Source organism: Engraulis encrasicolus, chromosome 19 (assembly GCF_034702125.1).
Source record: "Engraulis encrasicolus isolate BLACKSEA-1 chromosome 19, IST_EnEncr_1.0, whole genome shotgun sequence".
In the NCBI taxonomy this organism is placed as follows: Eukaryota; Metazoa; Chordata; class Actinopteri; order Clupeiformes; family Engraulidae; genus Engraulis; species Engraulis encrasicolus.
The window spans coordinates 37,274,734-37,294,949 of record NC_085875.1 but is presented as its reverse complement, the minus strand read 5'-3'; the positions used below and the strand labels follow the sequence as shown (position 1 = coordinate 37,294,949).

Below are 20,216 nucleotides of genomic sequence, written 5' to 3'. Positions count from 1 at the left end.
GCAAAACAAAACTGTATTCCACTATTCAGTCTGTATTTCTTGATGTTTTTAGTTCAGCAAGCACATTTTGCACGACATTGGACATTTACTCGACATTATAAAGTCATTTTAGGTGGACCATATATGGCCATATATAATAATATATTGATCAATATACAGGAGTCTCTGATTGAATCATCTCAGCTCTCATATCACGTATGACGCGCCTACGTCACGTCGTCTCAACCTGAAGCTAAAGTGGCGGCGAGAGAGCCGTCTCGGCTCGAGCGCGGTCCGGATTTTAGCTCCACACTGTCGCCAGCCAGACTCCCCACCACAGTGACACAAACCAACCAGCCGCCTCGAGGTAAGTTATAAAGAGTAATTTGTTAACATAAATATACAAGCATATAGTCTGAAACGTCTACAGTGGTTGATGTGCAAAGTTTAGCCAAGTGGTTATCGAAGTTGGATGTTTGTTCATTTTTTCCCCCAAGGACTAGAAATACGTTATTTTTTTTGAATTTCCCGCGCTACCAAGCTATTGTACTACTAGCGATATTTGCGTTGTCGAAATGGTGTGTAGTTCTCATTGACAGTAGGTCTGGTTCTACACATCTTGAAAACGTAAACGTAATACTTGGGTCGATATTATATGGTTGTAGTGGTCAATTTCAGGTGAGCCCACTTTATTTGGCTTGTCAGAGAACGTTAGCAACATCTATCTGGCTAATACTGCTGAGCCCCAACGTCAGCCTAGAAAGCCAGGCCTCAGTTAATTAGCCGCCTAGCTTACTCGGCTAACGCAAGGGAATCAAAGCAGAAGTGAAGTGCGACAAGATCTAAATGCACATCGCTAACTTGCTTAAAAAATGGGCACTTCAGTAAAGTAAAACGAGGCAATGTCCTGCATTATTTTTGGTAAAGCATAGCTGTTGCTGCTTCGGTTTTCCCATTGTGGTAACATCAATAGGTTTTTTTGAGTAACTTGCTCACGAACTAACTGCACTGTACCGTTCTTGTAGAGCTATTGTTAGAGGTTAACGAAGCCTTGTCGTCAAATTGGTGAATTTCAAAACGGTAGCCTACACGTCGTTGTCTTCAGCTACTCTGTGAGTTTGCTTTGCTCACAGCAATTGCATTCATTGAGTCATGTTGGTGTTCATGTTTACTCTTAAACGAATGCGCGAGTCATTCTTGTTCATCGGAATTCATTCTCGCCAGTTACATGCATGAGTTTAAGTCTTCCTTCGCTTCATCATCTTCATAAAAGAGTGCCTTCGTGCCAAGAACAGACGTGCAACTGTTAACGATGCTGGCTGCTGCGATTTCAATGTCTTGTCTTCCCTGTTGTCGGGACGAGACACAGAGTGCCACTACGACGCTCTGCGACTGCGAGCTAGAATGCTGTAGTTCCACCAGTCTACCGAACCCCCCCCAGAATTAGCTCACAATTCTGACAATGATATAGAAGTGATGAGCTTGGTGGGTATCCTTGTGCCTATTTAAGGTTAAGTGTGTGAGTGAATGTTCATTTTCTGTTGCTCTTTTAACTTTTTTTGCAGAGGTTGCTGAAGAGGTATGCAGCGATGGTCTGGAGGAAAAAATAGTCACATGGACTGGTGTGCATTCCAGTACTTGAAATGGTAAGCAATACTGTGCCTTTACTATGCTCACTCACTGGTGATCATGCACTAAATGGGGAATACATCTATCTGAACTTTGGGAGGAGGTTCAGACTCCCTTGGTGCAAATATAATCGTTTCAAAAAATCCTTTATACCTCATTCAATCAAGCTACTGAATAAACCGGGAATAAGAGAGATTGAGTGGGACAAAATGGACCTCTGCAGCTAGTGTTGGTACTGCTGGTGGGGATGGAAGCTATGGGTAAAAGTTGGGAGGGGGATATGTAGACATGAATATATCCCTGTTTTTATTATTTTTATGTTAATTATGGAATGGATGTAACCTAGTTATTTATTGCAGGGTGAAGGTGTGGTTGGTTGTAGGACGGTGTGTGTGTGTGTGTGGGGGGGGGGGGGGGGGGGGGGGGGGGGGGGGTATACTGAGACTGGATGGGGTCAGGGGCAGTGGGTTAGGACATCCAGATTTAGAGTTTATTTGAGCTACATTATTAACTGCACATTGAATGTGTGAAACTTGCTGATGTAACATGTTACATTCAAGGGTTCATTGGGCTAAATGTGGTTAAAATCATTGACCTGGGTTTACAAAGCTGGGCAATGTTGGGCACTTGTTTCAGACTATTGAAAGGAAGGAGTATGAGAATGTAACACAATGCTTAACATGAAAAATAAAACCCTTCATGAACCAACGGTGTATTTGGCCCCAAACTAGTGGCATACCCTTCAAGTTTCAACTGCACATTGGTCAAACACAATTTCAGCGTTCTGTGCACCTGTTCCATTTTTTCTAACAAGAAGTACACTTGTTACATTACATTTAGCTGACACTTTAATCAAGAGTGACTTGAAAGAGGTCATAGAGCATGAACTACTATTTGGCGGCAAATCACTGCTGAAAACCTGGGTCTGTGAAGGAAGGGAAGGGACTTACTTTTCATTGTAGGTGGTGTGGTGTTTTATACTCCCTCTTGCCCTCTGGCTTTTCACTTGCTATGTGGACTCTGTATGAGCATTGGTAGTCAGTCAAGAGACAAAATAAATGTTTCCCAAATCATTTACAGGACTTTGGTCCATATATTCTCGCTAGCTTAGCAACATTCTTCCTCTGAGGATATGTAAAACAAAACAAAAAATGAATAATAAGATATTTTACACACCCAGGTCAACAATTTTAAGTGTTACCCCTAAATAGTTGCCTGCTCTTTTAAAGATGCACTGTTTAGGATTGTTCCCAGATTAGTTATTGTGACTATGCTGCTCATTGAAACTACTACTACCTAATGTACTGCACAGCCATGGAGAAGATTAATCTTTCATGATTGAATGGTGTAATATTCCCAGCCATAGTGAATACTCTGTCTGAAATTGATGGTTATGGTAAGCATGTAAGCAGGTGGGGGTTGGGCGTGTCGTCGAGCAATGTTGCCATCGAAACCCAAGTTTTTGTTTTGTCCAGTTAAATAGTTGGCGTAAAGGGCAGAATGAATCCTCGTGCATTTCCTCCCGACAATTATATGTTCTCATATACTGTTTTATGGACATGCATGGCTCTGCTGTCAAGTGTTTACCTACAAGTACAATGTTGTAACATAACTCCATGAAATAACTTTCATTTGAAACCTCTCCCACTTGCTACCGCTTCATGGGACAAAGTTCAGTTTTAGTTACAATCCAGTTCCACATATTCCAGGTGACCTGTTTTTACCTGTCCAATTCAGCCTGGTGATTCGATGGTGGAACGATCACATGGTTGAATTAGACAGGTAAAACAAGGCCATTTGGAATGTGTGGCCCTAGATTGTAACTGAAACTGAACTTTTTCCCATCACTACGTTTCATTAGCATATCTTTCAGCCGAGCCCAACTTTCCCGCCCGCTCGCCTCGCTTGTCTACGTCACCAGCCTCTGCTTCCTTGTCGCTTCCCAACGGAAAAAGAAATGGAACGTCTCGCCTGCACAATGGGTTAGAGAGTTAACATTCTTTTTACTTTACCTTTTGCAGATGCTGTTGCTCAGCAGATCCAGGTGCGAGGATGGGGGAGATCCGGATGTCGCTAAATAAAAGAATCTGTGAACTGCTTCACCAAGAGAAAAAGAAGTCCATGGACAGGCCTATGAGCCCTCTTGTTGACCTTGAGTGACTGAGGCTGCGGGCGGTCTGCCCCTGAATTCACCTTCACTTTCACTTTTTTTTTATTTATTTTTTTAAATATATCTGAAGGTGTGTGTGTGTGTGTGTGCGCGCGCGGGTGTGTGTGTGTGGGCGCGGGCACGCGTATGTGTTTGTGTGTGTGCGCGTGTGTGTGCACGCGTGCATGTGTGCCAGTGCTTTATGTGAGGTGTTTCGCTTACCGGCCACAGCCACAGTTTTTGTTTTGTTTTCTTTTTGTTTTATTTGGGGTTTTTTTTGTTTTATTTGTTTTTTTTTTTTTTAGAATATTTCTGCATTTACATTAAGTACAAATTACTGGCCAAAGTGGGAGACTGAAATTGTTACTGGCCACAGGCAAGTTTCACCAGCATTTGGCCTGTTGGCCGGTGTCGTTGTCAAGTCGTTTCCCTGCCTGTCTGCCCCTCTGTCTCTGCATGTGTGAGCGGTGGTGTTAAAGGGTCGGTTGGTTTCATGTTTTTAATAAACCAATGTCAACAGTTGAATGAATTGAATTGATGTTTGGTCTACTTCATAAATGCCTTGTATAAAGTACGTTACAGTATATTGTGTAGTGTAATGCAATACATAAGTCAATATATGATTTAATTAATAAGCCATATACTATGGGATATAATCCAATATATGCAACAGTATACTTTACAGTATAATGCAATACATTAATCAATATATGATTCATCAATAAGCCATATATTATGGGGTATAATTCCATATATGCAGTAATATACTGTACAGTATAATGCAATACAATTATTCAATATATGATTCATCAGTAAGCCATATATTATGGGGTATAATTCAATATATGCAGTAATATACTGTACAGTATAATGCAATACATAAATCAATATATGATTCATCAATAAGCCATATACTATGGGGTATAATTCAATATATGCAACAATATATTGTACAGTATAATACAATACATAAATCAATATATGATTTATCAATAAGTCATATACTATATGGGATATAATTCCATATATCCAACAATATATTTCACAGTATAATGCAATACATAAGTCAATATACGAAAACGGCAATAATGTCTATATTCTCGTATACCGCAAAATATATCACTTTATATTGTGCAATATACTGCTGTACAATATAAAATGATATATTGGCAAACAATATATTGTAGTATATTATAATATATTTTCATTTCATATATTCAAAAATATATTTTCCTTCCGTAAGGGAAGGCTTTGTTCTTCTGGGAAGGCGATATTAAATCAATTAACGGCTCGTGACACACAATAGAAGCACTCAGTCACTGACCAAATCAAAGCCAGCGAATGCAAAGTTCGCAACAACAACAAAAAAAACCTGCTCAGATCCGATGCGCCCGTTCAAGCATTCCGTTGAAAGGTGCTTGGCACAGGTGCCACGCTGTGTTGACTTGAATTGACTCTTAACACTTGCTACACGTAGACTACATCAACTGCGAAGAGACGAACCAAAAGTGGAGGAAAGCATTTTATTCTCTTATATTAATAAACATTTTTTCAAAAGCTGATTTGCATAGTGAAATCATGCACCCCAGACCTCTCCGTGTGAACCGACGCTGCATTTACGCAATAAAATACAATCATAAATACTTTATAATTTGAGGAAATCATAAGTGTCACCACTGAAGGCAGATATCTGCATTTACCAACAGATATTTAAAGAATAGTGAGAATAACTATACAAAGAGTCGTGATAAAATCATTTCAGTATTTACAAATCACATCCTTCTCTGTTCACCAGAGATCATAAATACTTTCACTTTACACACACAAAGTAGCCTACAAAAATAGCACTTAGAGTTAAGGCTGTTAATCGTATCTGTTTTTCTGTTTGAAAATCACTCATTTTAAGTGTCACAAAATATCATGAATGAAAACAGATTTATAGAGGCGCCATAACATTTTAAAAACCTCTAAGCTTACACATGTAAATGGAAAAAAGGAGGAAAACTTAAAATCTCATGAGAAACATAAATGACTGCACTTAACATTGTTGTGCAGTACAAATATGTGCATAACTTAACGTGTCTATTTGAGCCTGCACCATCTATGTAAAGGTTACCCATACCCAAACCAAGCCGCTGAGTAAAAAAAAAAAAAACAACAAAAAAATCCAACACCACCACAACACCCTTCAATTCCATTAGGTTGGAGGAAAAAGACGCCCTTAAAATGATGCAATAACAAGCACAGGGATAGCTATGCAGACCATTTGCACTTACGGTATAGCTTTGGAAATTTACACTAAAAATGTTCAAAAAGGTTGACACGGCTGGACCAAGAGCAAAAAAGAGGAAGCGAATAGGGACAGGTTTAATTCTTTACAATCTGATGTAACCTTTATAAGGGGCTAAAACCAAACCAACCCTGATCGCTTCCACACCAAGACAAACACAAACAAACAAAAGGACAACAAAAAAAACAACAGCAACAACAACAACAACAACCCATTAAGAGTTCTCTGAACTGTTTGAAAGAGCACTTCTTAGCTGTCCAAGGTATTGTGTTCTGCAGTCTGAGGATGAGTACAGGTATGGACAAGATGTGTACTGTACTGAAACCGGTGAAGCTTAATTGCAGTGGGTGTTGTTGGCTGCAAAAGCGCGCAGGTTCCCGAGCTGGCTCAGACCACTCTGGATGTGCGCCACATGGATCTCCACGTTGTTCTGAAAGCAACTGTTGGAGGATACACACAGTTAATGTTACTTTATATACATGCACTCTGGTGACACATTCATAAACAGCAAATTAAAAGTTTATTTGCAAAACGGTGTATCCACCATTCTTGACTTTTACATTTCATAATTGAAAATGACTGTTCAGAGGTCCTATTACCTATGTGTGAATTCTTGCCATTCAGATATTTTGAGAACATACTTTTTCAACCTATATAAAATGCAATGCAATGCCCAATACAAAAATGTCAATTTCCCAACATTCTACAAAATGGAGATAGACCATTTTGCAAATAAACTCTTCAAATACTGATTTGAAAGAAAAACAAAAAAAGCAACAACAACTTCACTAACTTATAAAGGCATCAAAAATAGTGCTATGAAAAGCATTTAATCCATTTCCCCGGTTTAGACAGATCACCAAAATGACAATAACACGCACAATGAAGCATGTTAGCGAGATACAATTCCACACTTAAGTATACGACACTGTGGAATAGATCAAATATAGCTGAAACCGCTTGACTAAGTAAAATTCAACAAGTTAGCTAGTGCAAGTGGAGATTAAAAAGAAGAAATACTCTTACCTGGCATTGGAACTATCAATTGACTTCTTGATGTCATTCAGCGAATCAGTCAATGATTTGAACCCAAAAGAATTCAGGTCCCCTCCCTCAGCCAAACACTGCAAAAATAAAATAATAAAAAAAGACATGATGTCACTATGAGTGAAAGCCTGATTTCACCTGATTAATTTGATATACAGTAACTGACTTTGTTGCACACCTTTGAAGAGAGGAATGGCAGGGGCATTTGTGATAGGTGTGCAAGTAATCGGAAGTGATCAAATAGTCACTTGCCCTCTAAAGGGTTCAGGGCTTATTAGGTACGATTCCAATTAAGACTTAGACAGACTCCTACAGAAACCTCACCTTGATCTGGAGCAGCAGGGTGGTGAGGTTGGAGATGAGCTGGGTGAGCTTGGGGCTGTTGACACATTGCTGGCCGTTGGGCAGGTCGTTGGCCTGGCTGACGATTTTCTGGGCCTCCTCTTCGCACCTTTGCCTGGCATCCACCGCCTCCTCAGCAGGCGGAAGGCCCTGCTCGGGCGCCAGCTGAAGACACACCAAATAGGCTAGGTAAGAGGAAGATGGGGGCGCTATGGCACAGCGCGTTAAGCCCCCCGCATTTGGGCTTGCATGCCCATGGGGACCCCGAGTCCGGCCAGGGTTATTTCCCAGCCCTACCCGATATCTCTCTCCAGCTCATTTCCTGTCTCCTCTCACACTATCCTGTCATAATAAAGGCCCAAAAACCTATATGATATGAAAGCACCCAGAAGTCCTCCATGTCAAATTAGCAGTCATCCTGTAGAAAATCTCTCTCAAAAAGACAGACTGTCTTCACTAAGTTATGCATGTCCCAAGTGTGTGTGTGTGTGTGTGTGTGTGTGTGTGTGTGTGTGTGTGTGTGTGTGTGTTTCCTTACCTTATAGCAATACTGCTGCACTTCGTGCAGCACCTTATTGAGGTCTTTGTTGAGCTGTTCCAGATCCAACACAGTGTTGGCATATCTCCTTTGGAACTCATATTCTATCGGCATGGCATACGATCTCTGCCGGGCAAAAGAAGAAAACCATTAACCCATTGATGCCTAAAGAAAGCATTTGCAAAAAAGGCTGCTGAATGCCTACACCCTTTTAAGAAAAGTTGCCTTCAGACTATAAAAAACAAAATATCTCAGCCTCTGGAGCACATAAAAACATGCCATAAGTTGCATTTAAACGCCAAGACCCTCATCTTGTATTAGAATGTGTTTATTCAGCTCTAACATACCAAGATTGTTAATAAAATTGTCTTAAGAGATCATCTTGTTATGGTGTGGGCAGCAAGGGGTTCATAACAGGTTTGTCTAAACATGACTAGAAATGTCAATCTTTGAACTTTTATTTGACACCTAAGAAAGATACCCTCCCTGTCGAATTGTTGATGGAGCTAACTGAGTTTATTTTAAAATCAAATTACTTCATGTTTAACAACAAATTTTACTTGCAAACTCAAGGGACAAGCATGGGCTCCCCTTTTGCGCCTAATTATGCCAATTTGTACATGGGTTTATGGGAAGAGAGAAACATTTTTAACAACAATCCTTTTTTTGACAACATTTTACTGTACAAAAGATTTATTGATGACATCCTAGTGGTGTTTGTAGGTACTGAAGATGACTTATTTAAATTTAATGAACATATAAATGGAACATATCCAACTTTGAAATTCACCATGGAATATGACAGTGAAAAAATAAATTTTTTAGATCTGCTGATATCTGTAAATGCTGACAAAAAACTGGAAACTTCTATTTACAGAAAAACGACGGCTAGAAATACTATCTTGCACGCTTCGAGTTTCCACCCTGATCATACCATTCAAAACATTCCATATGGACAATTTGTGAGATTACGGAGGATATGTAGTGATGAGAATGACTATGGAATTAAGGCTAATGAAATGTCTCAACGCTTTAGGGAAAGGGGGTATGATGACTCGCTAATTAATCAAGCTGCAGAAAAGGCCCACAGGAGGGACAGAGCATCATTACTTAACCCCACACCCAAAAACACTGAAAACAGAGTGACTTTTGTTTCTGAATACTCAACCACATCAAAGCAGGTCCAGCGGATCATCAGAAAACACTGGCAAATCTTAAAATGTGACCCTAGTCTACACCATCTATCATCACTGCCACCTCGTTTCTGTTTTAAAAGAGGGAGACATATCAAAGACATGGTGGTTAGTTCTACCTACATGGAGACCCCCAAAAAGACTTGGCTGGCCAAAGGGATACATGGAAACTACAGATGTGGGAAATGTGCTCATTGCTCACATACATTTGACACAAAAACATTCGGTCATCCCCACTCTGGGAAGAAATATCCCATAAAAGAGTTCATCAATTGCCTCTTGACACATGTGGTATACATGTTAAAATGCCCATGTGGATTGATGTACATTGGCCAAACTAAGCGTAATTTAAAACTAAGAATTGCTGAACACAAAGGGGCAATACGAAACGGAAACATGGATTATGCTATAGCTAGGTAGCCTGATAAACCAGAACAAATCATTTTGCCGCCCAGCGGGTGGCGCTGGTTCACCAGGCTAATAGCTAGGCACTATAAAGAAAAAAAATCATGGATCAGCCGCTTCCCTGAAATTCATAGGTATAGAACGCATACAACAAAAACCAAGAGGGGCAATATAATTAAGCAACTTTTGCAGAGAGAGACCTACTGGATACACAAACTGAACACAGTAGAACCCCATGGTTTGAATGAATTACAGGACCTCAGTGTATTCTTGTAACATGCATGCACTGCTGAATTGCACACTGTAAATGTCCTTTTTTAATGGATGTGCCTAGGCCACATCAAGATTGTCACTTGGACTATTGTTGACTAATGAACCTACTTCAGGAGTTGGATATGTCATGTAAAAATGAATATGTCGGACTGGATGAGAGACCTACTACAATATGGACATTAATATTTTTTGGAGAAAGGATTTTGATTATACTGTGATTTTTTGCACATTGGGATTAGCACTTTTGCACTTTGATATCATGTGTTTTTATTTACTAATGGCCCGAACCTGCATCTGAGGAGTGATATGCATTGTATGAACTCTATGTGAATATGATTATAGATACACATATCAGGGATGTGAGCATATTTATCTGGTAAAATGCATGAGAAGAATTGTATAGTAATTTAAATGGTAGGATGTGATAATATACATACCTACACCAGGATTGGGTGTTGTCTAGCACTTAAATGGGTGGAGTGGTTGAATGTGGGTGAGGTCATGTGACCAGGTAATCACCCTTATCACCTTTGGGTGACATGCGTAATGTCAGAGTGAACCTGATGAAGCAGTAGCGAAACGCGTTGTTCACCAAATAAACTACCAGCAAAGATACCAGTGTGCGGTGATTCATCTTTCATTTACTATGACTAGAAATTTTTTTGAAACACATCTTGACTGGATCTTTAACCTGTGCTATTCAAACATTAACATTTTTAACAGGTGCAACATGCATGTCAAAACCATACACTTACCAGCTTTTCTGCTTCAGCGTTCATCTCCTTCAGTTGCTTAATGTGCTCCTTCTTCACCATGAGGATCTTTGATAATCGTGTCTGAAAGGTAGACCATGTCATTTTTTTAGTAGTTAACTTCCAGAATTTATGTTGCCCATTCTAAAACGTTACCTTTTCACAAGTATTAGCTGCAAAAGTTAGCATACTTTGGTCAGACCAAAAAAAAAAAAACAAACAAAAAAAAAGATTACTTGGTAAATACGTATTCATGAAAAGATAGACTTTGGGAATGAGCAGCATAGTTGCGATGGCTACTCTGTCACCACATAATCCCACATAATCTACCTTTAAAATCAGTCAGAGCACAATATCACAAGAAATGTAACAGGGTCTAATTGAAGATCTGGAGAGAAAACAACTTACAACTTGTACAAGAAAGTTGACCGGAAAGCCACCAAGAGTTTCCCCCTCTGACGTCATCAGAGTGCTCTTCCACGGTGACTGGCCGAGCAAAGGGTCGTTATCCTGCACGATCACAAAGCAGAAAGATACATAACTACACTATATGAGAACTATATGAGAACTAGCAGAAAGATACAGTACATAACCACAGTCTATATGAGAACTATCTAATACTCACAGTAGCGTTTTGGAGTGTGCGCACATCCAGATTAAACAGGTGACTGACTTAGAACACGATGAAACAAAAAAAGAAAGAAGGTTCGCACACTGTTGCTGCTCCCAGTTCATTCAACACAACGTTTCGACCAGTCTGGTCTTTGTCAGGTATAGGTGTACCTGACGAATACCAGACGGGTCGAAACGTTGTGTTGAATAAACTGGGAGCAGCAACAGTGTGCAGACCTTCTTTCTTTTTTTGTAACTATCTAATGCCAACAATTCCACTAACCTGCAGCTTAATTCATGTGTGATGCATGGACTAGTTGCCGTTTTGATTCACTCTGGCTGCTGTGATCTGTTTTCATGTGAAGACCTTGGGTATTATGAAAGGCCCTTAATACAGGTTATTATTATTATTTTCAAAAACATTAAGGGAATGCCCTTAAGTAAATAAATTATAGCTATTGACACGGCTTTCCAGATCGTCAAATTATATATTCATATGTTGTGTATCAAACTAAAATGATTTATAGCCCATCATTTTGCAAACCAGAGAAAAGGAATAGCAGACATTTACATTAAAAGTTCAGCGGATGTGTGCATCAGCACAATTTGTTTGGCGTTTCCTGATGTCTGCTTCATTTTTCTGTCACTATACAACAGTTGATAAATTTCCGTCTGATTGTAATGTGCCAGAGCGATTATACTTGGAACATACTTGGATTTTCTAATTTTGGGCAGTCATGGGTAAGCGGTTAGGGAGTCAGACTTGTAGCCCAAAGGTTGCCAGTTCGACTCCCGACCCACCAGGTTGGTGGTGGGACCAATTCACCAGAGTTCTCCCCCATCCTCCATGACTGAGGTAGCCTGAGCATGCTACCGTCCCGCCGCACTGCTCCCTCGGGGCGCCTTTGGGGGCTGCCCCCTTGCGCGGATGAGACATAAATGCAATTTCATTGTGTGTAGTGTTCACTTGTGTGCTATGGAGTGCTGTGTCACAATGACAATGGGAGTTGGAGTTTCCCGATTGGGCTGCAAAAAAAAATACTCATACTTGGATTTTCTAATTTGGATGACATAAATCTCATTGCATGATGGGCTACACACAATGCAACCGCTGTTTCATGTCATTTGGCAAATCATCATATTGGAAGCAACATTTGAGTTACCCCCACCCCACCTGCGCGTGGCAGGGGATAGTTACCATGAGTGCAGATGGGGTTGATGATGAGGAGTACGTGTCCAGTGTGGGTGCTGGAGCGAGGAAGGTGTGGAGGCGAGCTGGCCGCTGCTTCTGGGCAAAGGCAGACAGGGGCATCGTCTCCCCAGGGTCATGGCTCTTGGGTTACAGGGCAGCAAAAAAAAAAAGGTTAACATCAAGAAGACAGATTTTCTTGGCACATGCTGAAGAATATTTGTGGAAAAAAGGTTCACACACTGCTTTGGATTTTTTTCTTCAAGTTTTTTTTATTTTCATTCATTGGCAAGCATGATTCTGTGGAAGGCAGAAGACAAAGGGGAAGAGGAAGACAGAGAGGTAGAAACGTCATCATGCTTGCCAATGAATGAATGAAAAGAAAATATAACTTAAAGGGGTATGCCACTATTTTGGGGCTTAATACAGTTAAAATCGTTGGCCAGGGTTTATATAGGTGGTAAAGTGTCTTATTTTTCATGTAAGCCGTTGTCTTATTTTAAGACAAGTTAAAAGAGGGAGCATGTCGCTAAGCTAGTGAAAGTCAATGGATCCGTGTAGCATGTAGCAATGCTACATGGATGCATTGACTTTCACTAGCTTAGCGACATACTCCCTCTTTTAACTCGTCTTAAAGCAAGACAACGCTTCACATGAAAAATAAGACACTTTACCACCTTTATAAACCCCAGCCAACGATTTTAACTGTATTAAGCCCCAAAATAGTGGCATACCCCTTTAAAGAAAAAAAATCCAAAAAGGAGTGTGCGAAACCTTTTTTCCACAAATAAGATTTGTTTTTGTTCAGCACCAGGGATTATGCACAACTAACTCTCTACAAAAGATATGCTGAAGAATAGTCAACGAATGCTTAGATCCTTGACAGAAATCAAAATTAGATACGGAGAGACCACAGTGCGACACAAAAACAAAATCTTAATAATAACTGACATTGAGATGATATTGCTGAAGTTGGCATTTATCATCACAAAAACATTATTGGAAAGATATCGTATCAAGAAGGGGCAGGAGACTGACTGTGACTGTGGTGACTGAAGTAATGTCAGGCAGGTACCGATGCTAGTTATTTAGACTTACAAGAATTTCATAGTCAGGAACTGTGTGCGTTCCTAAGCCTTTCCTGTCGAATGTGACTCTGTACGTTGCTGCGCTCGTGTCCACTGCATCAATCTGGCCAGTAAATAAGCCATCATGTACTCCTCTCAGGCGAGCTAGAGACGACACAGGAGAACCATATTACACAATAGTGGGAATGCAGATACATGTTAGAAACATGTTATTAATATTTGTAAATATATCCCAACATGAAGTTCACTGGGACAATTAAAACAAACCATGCAAAATGCATTTTATATAGGTTTCGAAAGTACGTTCTCAAAATATTTGAATTGATTCATATGACGATATTACATGAACACTGCTCTCTGGTGGTGATGATGAGGGGGCATATGATTACAGGCAGGGGGTTGGAGAGGGGTCTGGCTGCAGGCTTGCAGCCGGGTCAGTGGTGACGTCACCACTGACCTGCTCCGGGACAGTGTCGACGTCACACGTGAGTCATCCCAATGAAAAGCAAGACACGGGGTAAACCCGCTGAGCTACGACGCTGCCTTCCTCATTTGTGCTGCCGTGCAAATTTCAACCACCAGCAAAGAGGTGTTGGCCTGTTTTAACGTTCCACGTGATGCTCTGTTAGTTGGCCTTTCGTTTCTTTCCCGGCACACACTACAGTTATAACTTTACGTGGTGTATCAATAAACCAAGAAAAATGCCATATAACCTCGGCTACTCGAACAAAACAAATGTTACAGAGTACAGACGGCCTTTCAGCGAAACAAGCCTTTAGCAAACTGAAGGGCGACTACTCCACGAATCGTGTTGCACATGCGCAGAGCGGGGACACAGACCACAAAACATAACATTCGACATTAAGCAACATTATAGGCCTACGTGTTGAAAACATGTCTTCTCAATTTAAAGTCTGAATTTCAAAAGACGAGGCCGAGGATCGGATTGTTTACATTTTAGCTTGATGTCGCGGTCTTGTAGGCCTACAGACGGTCGTGTGTGACTCACGTGTGACGTCAACACTGTCCCGGAGCAGGTCAGTGGTGACATCACCACTGACCCGGCTGCAAGCCTGCAGCCAGTCATTATAGGGGGGTTGTGTCTTACTATATTACATGAACACTGCTCTCTGGTGGTGAGGAGGGGGCATATGATTACAGGCAGGGGGGTGTGTCTTACTATATTACATGAACACTGCTCTCTGGTGGTAATAAGGGGGCATTGCCCTCACCTGTGACTTTGGTTCCTATGACTAAAGGCAGGGGGATCTCCTCGGGAAGGTCTTTGCATTGGGACGTGTCTGTCAGCTTCCTCTGCTGCAGCAGCCGGATCTTCTGCCTCTTCTGTTCCAGTGCTGAACGCTCCTCAGCAAAGAACGCCGACGAGCACCTGCACAGTACAGCACATCCACATTTAGGATCTCAGAATCTCGTCATGGTTCAGTGTCCAAAAGGGCAGTCATGGGTAAGCGGTTAGGGTGTCAGACTTGTAACCCAAAAGTTGCCGGTTTGACTCCCGACCTGCCAGGTTGGTGGGCAGAGTAATTAACCAGTGCTTTCCCCCATCCTCCTCCATGACTGAGGTACCCTGAGCATGGTACCGTCCCGACGCACTGCTCTCTTAAGCCGGGCATACACTGTGCGATATTTTCGCTCGTGGGTATTAAGCTCCAGCTCACACTGCACGATGGAATTTCACTATTTAAAAGTTCACATCTCACGACTCACGTCCTCACACTATACAAGCCGACAGTCGGATGCGAGCCAAATGCTTCCACTGCGAGACGCAACAGACATGTTTAACCGGTCTGCAGAGGAGGGAACATGCGCACCTGAGGTCGCGCTCAACAGCAAATCGCACGGGCCTATTAATTTGTGCATGTGAAGTGTCAAATCGGGTCGTAGCACTGCTTTAACTGTGCGATTTACGCACGAGCCACGACCAGGATTTCAAACAGTTTTGATTTTCTTGCGACCCTACGATTGCACAATCGTGAGGCGAAATCGCTTGTCGTTACCCCATGTACACTGCACGATGCGAGACTCACGATTGACCTGCGATTGAGGAAGAAATCGGCCCGACTCCCAAAAAGTCGCGCGAGTGCCAAATCGGGGTAAAATCGGGGCAAAAGTCGCACAGTGTAAGCCCAGCTTTAGGGCGCCATTGAGGGCTGGCCCCTTCCACAGGTGAGGCATAAATGTAATTTCGTTGTGTGCAATGTGCAGTGTTCACTTGTGTGCTGTGGAGAGCTGTGTGACATTGACAATGGGAGTTGGAGTTTCCCAAATGGGCTTTCACCTCACTTCACACCTACGATCTCAGACTCTCGTCATGTTTCAGTATCCAACACAGCTTGTTATCTAATCATCTGGCAGCCCACAAAAATGCATACTGCACACAGCAAAGACAAGTCACCATTCACTTAAGCCTGCATTAATGTTACCATGAAAGCATGTAGGCTTACTTGTCCAATTCACAGGTTCAGTGCGTAATTCATTTCCAAAATATATTCTCACAAATGTCATGTTTTGGTGAATATTCATTTTAAAGGTGAAGTGAAAACCCAACTGGGAAACTCCAACTCCCATAGTCATTGTGACACAGCACTCGAAATTGTATTTATGCCTCACCAGTGCAAGGGGGCAGCCCCAACGGAGCAGTGTGGTGGGACAGTTCCATGCTCAGGGTACATCAGTCATGGAGGAGGATGGGGGAGAGCACTGGTTAATTACTTCCCCCACCAATCTGGGAGGTCGGGAGTCGAAACGGCAACCTTTGGGCTACAAATCTGATGTCCTAATTGCTTACCCATGACTGCTCATTATGTGTAAACAAACTAATATTAACCGGTCTGACCAAGGTAGGTTCTGCAGCCAAAGGCGACTGGTAATTCAATATGGTGGATTTAAATGGGAAAGATCCATCTATTCATATATGAAAACTATTGATGTTGTGTCATATATTTTTTTCACAATGATAAAGTGATAGCACACAACAAATTGTTTGTAGTTGTAGAATAAAACCATAATAACTGCCATAATAAACCATAACTACCATAATAAACTCCACATTGCATGTAAATAGTGTACATGTTTCACCTTCTAGGTTTTGTGAAAATTGAAAATAAAGTCTGCACACCAGGCTCCCGTTTCTGATGAGGGCATGCTGCCCGAAACGTGACATTTAATGTAAAGAAACGGGAGCCTGGTGTGCGGATTTTATTTTCAATTTTCATGTGACTTTGCTGGTCCTGCACCCAGAATATTTTTGAGACGGATGTGCATATTTTTTTTCTTTACTCACCTTCTAGGTTTTCCCATCAATCTTCTGATTGTTCCCCATTCAACTCGCGTTAGCTTCTGCATTTTCAGGGCCGGGAATGACTCTTTCAAGCAGAGGCAGAAGTCATTGTCTCCCTCGAACAACGGTCTGGCCAACACAGAGAAAGTGTGACATGCAACTTGTTAGGAAAATGTAGCATTGTCAAAAAGTGGCAATGAACTATGTTGTAAATGCTGGTCTGGGTAGTAAACATACCCATCGATGTTTGAATAGAACCACTCATATATGCACCACTTATGAGCCTTGGGCAATTTCAATAAATTCCTTAATCTCAGGCCAATTTTCTGAGATGCTTTTTTGTCAGGGACTGCAAGATCAGCAAATTTCTGGAGGGGCGTAAATGACAAAAGCATCAGATTTAAGAGCATTCAGTCACAACCTTTCATTTAATATTCTGCGTAAATTCGAGGATCTAGAAAACGCTGAATTTGCTGGCACACATTACCGTACTACACAGAGCATAACTCATACACATAACTAGATACATACAATGAAAAACGAGCTAAATTCTTAACTGCTTCAAGATGAAAAACGCAATATTCACCAAAATAACTATTGACTACATATAATATTACGCCCACATTTACAACTTGGAGATAGGATAGGCTGGGATCCACAATATTTTATTTTAAAGACTAAGCACTAGGGGTGTGAATCTTATACCCACAAAACGATCCGATTCAATCTCGATTCACAGGCTACGATTCGCTTCAGGGACGATTCATGAAAAATATTTAGCGATTCAATGCGATTCAGTGCGATTCAATGACGATTCGGTGCGATTCAATGTTGCATAACGATAGCCGATCCAAAATCAGTTATCTTTACACCCCTATTAGATAGATAGATAGATAGATAGATAGATAGATAGATAGATAGATAGATAGATAGATAGATAGATAGATTTTTAAACTACATCATGGTAGAGCAGTTCTCATCGTAAGCTTCCCAATTGACCTCATCAAAACCCTGCCAACGCTCCCCTTAGTATTAAAAAATAAAATAATCTTGATTCACAGGCTACGATTCGATTCAGGGACGATTCATAAAAAATATATTGCGATTCGGTGCGATTCGGTGCGATTCAATGTTGCATAATGATAACCGATCCAAAATCGGTCATCTTTACACCCCAACTAAGCACTTAAATGAATGGGATTAATCTCTAATGCTTAAATTATACATCGGTTTACTGTATGATACAGTAAGCCGTGACCAACACACATTTCCTAATATTAACCTGTGGCGTAGCAGTCATTCTGTGGCTCCTCCGCGGAGACCTCGAGGCAACTGGACCTTCATCCTCTTCAGACATAGCAGCACGGCTCCTCTTCGAGCCTCGTGTCTGCAAGTACAATGACAAACATATCTGTGCCAAGTGGATAGGCTAACTGACAGAAAGCAATGAAGAGTCATTTATCCAAAAAACAGCTGTGGTGACACAATGAGGGTTTGAGAAAGAAATGGCTTGACCTACACTCTCCCCAGGTGAAAAATCTAATCTTCCCTTTGAAGTTTGTGACTTGGGTGAGGCGTGCTTTTCACCCCATGTGTTTGATAAACTTCCTTCTGAAATGGAGATTACAAACATTTAGTGGGAAGTCAGTGGGAACACAACACAGATACTGGTGGACAGGAGGAATGGAAGGGATAAGGTAGATAGCGGAATAAAAAAACCTTACAGTGTCTTCAATGACAATAGATGACATTTACCTTTCAGACTGACGAGGGCTTTGGCTGAAGAACCTGGAGAAAATGGGAAATGTTAACTGCTAATTAAACACGACATTACTACTTCAGTAACCTCAAGTAGGCTATGTTGCAGTGGATGTCAGCTAGGTGACAGGTTGAGCTAGCCAGTGATGACGTTTATTTATCACGTCAAAAACAACTTGGGTGTTGAAATTGTGGGCGAGACGTAATTGCAACAGAACACACACTGATGGGGCAGCATATCGGCTATGGCTGTCAGTCACTATTAGCAATGAAACAATCTATCAGTATTGATTAACCAGTTGCTCAGACCTAATGCTCCAGATGACAGCCAGTCAAAGGGGGCAGAGGCTAGTTTGAAGCTAGCTTGCTTCTAGGGCAAGTTTCGAGTAGAAAGCCAGGCAGCTATCCTAGCTAAGACTATCATCTACTAGCCAGAGAAGCTAAACCTAAACAAACAACTCGTGATTGACAAAAGACCTGACCCACACCTTGTGACAGTGAATGTAATAACAACTCTGTAAAAAGGCAAAGCTGACAATTTAGCTGACTAGAAAGTAAGCAAAATTTTAACAAGGTAGAGTGAAGAAAACAGGGAGACGAGAGGCAGCAGCTGGTCCACAGATCAAACACCATTTTCGCAACACTGCCTATTTTGAAGCACCGTACTTCTTCCAACATAGGCTCACAACTGATTGTCAATCTACAATAAATATGTACCGCTGCCATCGACAAATAGTAAAATGCTTTTCATCAGCTCAAAACAATATCCACTGATTTAATTCGCCGTTGGCTAGATACTCACTTTCGTCCAGCAGCTGTTCCATCTCCGCCATCTTGAATCAGCCGCGCTACGTTTTCAAAGGCTGCCGGTCGGGGTGCATTGTGGGAGAGAGACGACTGAAGACGGGCATTATTCCGAAAACCAGGCCCAAGGATCACAGAGCCCTGCTCTGAGTGCTCTCATCATATTATAATTATGAGATATTTCATTGACAATTTACATATTAATACAAAATATTATTAAGTAGGTCAAGTGGGGGAAATCATCTGCAGGACTAATTGTGTGTGTGTGTGTGTGTGTGTGTGTGTCCTCCACAAAATTAACCCTGCACAACTGGCCCATTCTTGGAAGCCTTCAGAGCTGGTGTGGAAATCTGGGAATGTGTATTTGAAAGCGCTTTCATCTATAAAGATGTGCTGTGCTATATTAAATAGCCTACACATTTGAATCGATTGATTGATTGATTGATTGATTGATTGATTGGAAACACAATTTAGTATGGGAGGATCATTTGGACAGACATGCACCCAGTGCACAGCAACAACATCTATTACAAACATGGTAAACAAATAATAGCCTATAACCAATTAATACAATTGTACAGTTGAATACTGTTGTTGTTGTTGTGGTGGTGGTGGTGGTGGTGGCAGCGATAGTAGTTGCCTAGCAGGCTAGTGGGAGAGTGGGGTAATGTGAAACATCCCCTGTATCTGGTAGGTAGGCCTATTGGAACAATTTGTGATCCATTAAACATAATGCTGGTTAAAGATAGGCCTAAAATGCTAGGTATGTTATTTTTTTCTGAAAAGGTGGGTGTTGGGTAAAGTGAGACACCGTTGGAGTAAAGATAGACACTTAACCCCCTAAAGCAACTAATTAGGTATGTTTTA

General features: G+C 41.3%; 1 protein-coding gene and 1 long non-coding RNA gene across 2 annotated transcripts; one reads left to right on the top strand and one right to left on the bottom strand.

Moving 5' to 3' along the window:
* The first annotated feature begins 252 nt into the window (after positions 1 to 252).
* On the top strand, positions 253 to 3,643 carry LOC134470162 (uncharacterized). Its single transcript, XR_010039166.1, has 3 exons — positions 253 to 346; positions 1,545 to 1,625; positions 3,630 to 3,643. It is a non-coding gene; the product is annotated as an uncharacterized LOC134470162 (long non-coding RNA).
* Positions 3,644 to 5,266: 1,623 nt separating this feature from the next.
* Positions 5,267 to 19,418, bottom strand: LOC134470161 (protein lin-9 homolog). Its single transcript, XM_063224193.1, has 15 exons — positions 19,348 to 19,418; positions 18,543 to 18,575; positions 18,307 to 18,398; positions 18,070 to 18,174; positions 17,025 to 17,155; positions 16,791 to 16,916; positions 14,719 to 14,876; positions 13,497 to 13,630; positions 12,408 to 12,542; positions 11,006 to 11,107; positions 10,601 to 10,681; positions 7,975 to 8,100; positions 7,419 to 7,601; positions 7,074 to 7,171; positions 5,267 to 6,487 (listed from the first exon to the last, which is right to left on the bottom strand). The coding sequence occupies exons 1-15, from the start codon at positions 19,376 to 19,378 to the stop codon at positions 6,382 to 6,384; spliced, it is 1,641 nt and encodes a 546-aa protein (XP_063080263.1). The 5' UTR covers positions 19,379 to 19,418; the 3' UTR covers positions 5,267 to 6,381.
* Positions 19,419 to 20,216: the final 798 nt, after the last annotated feature.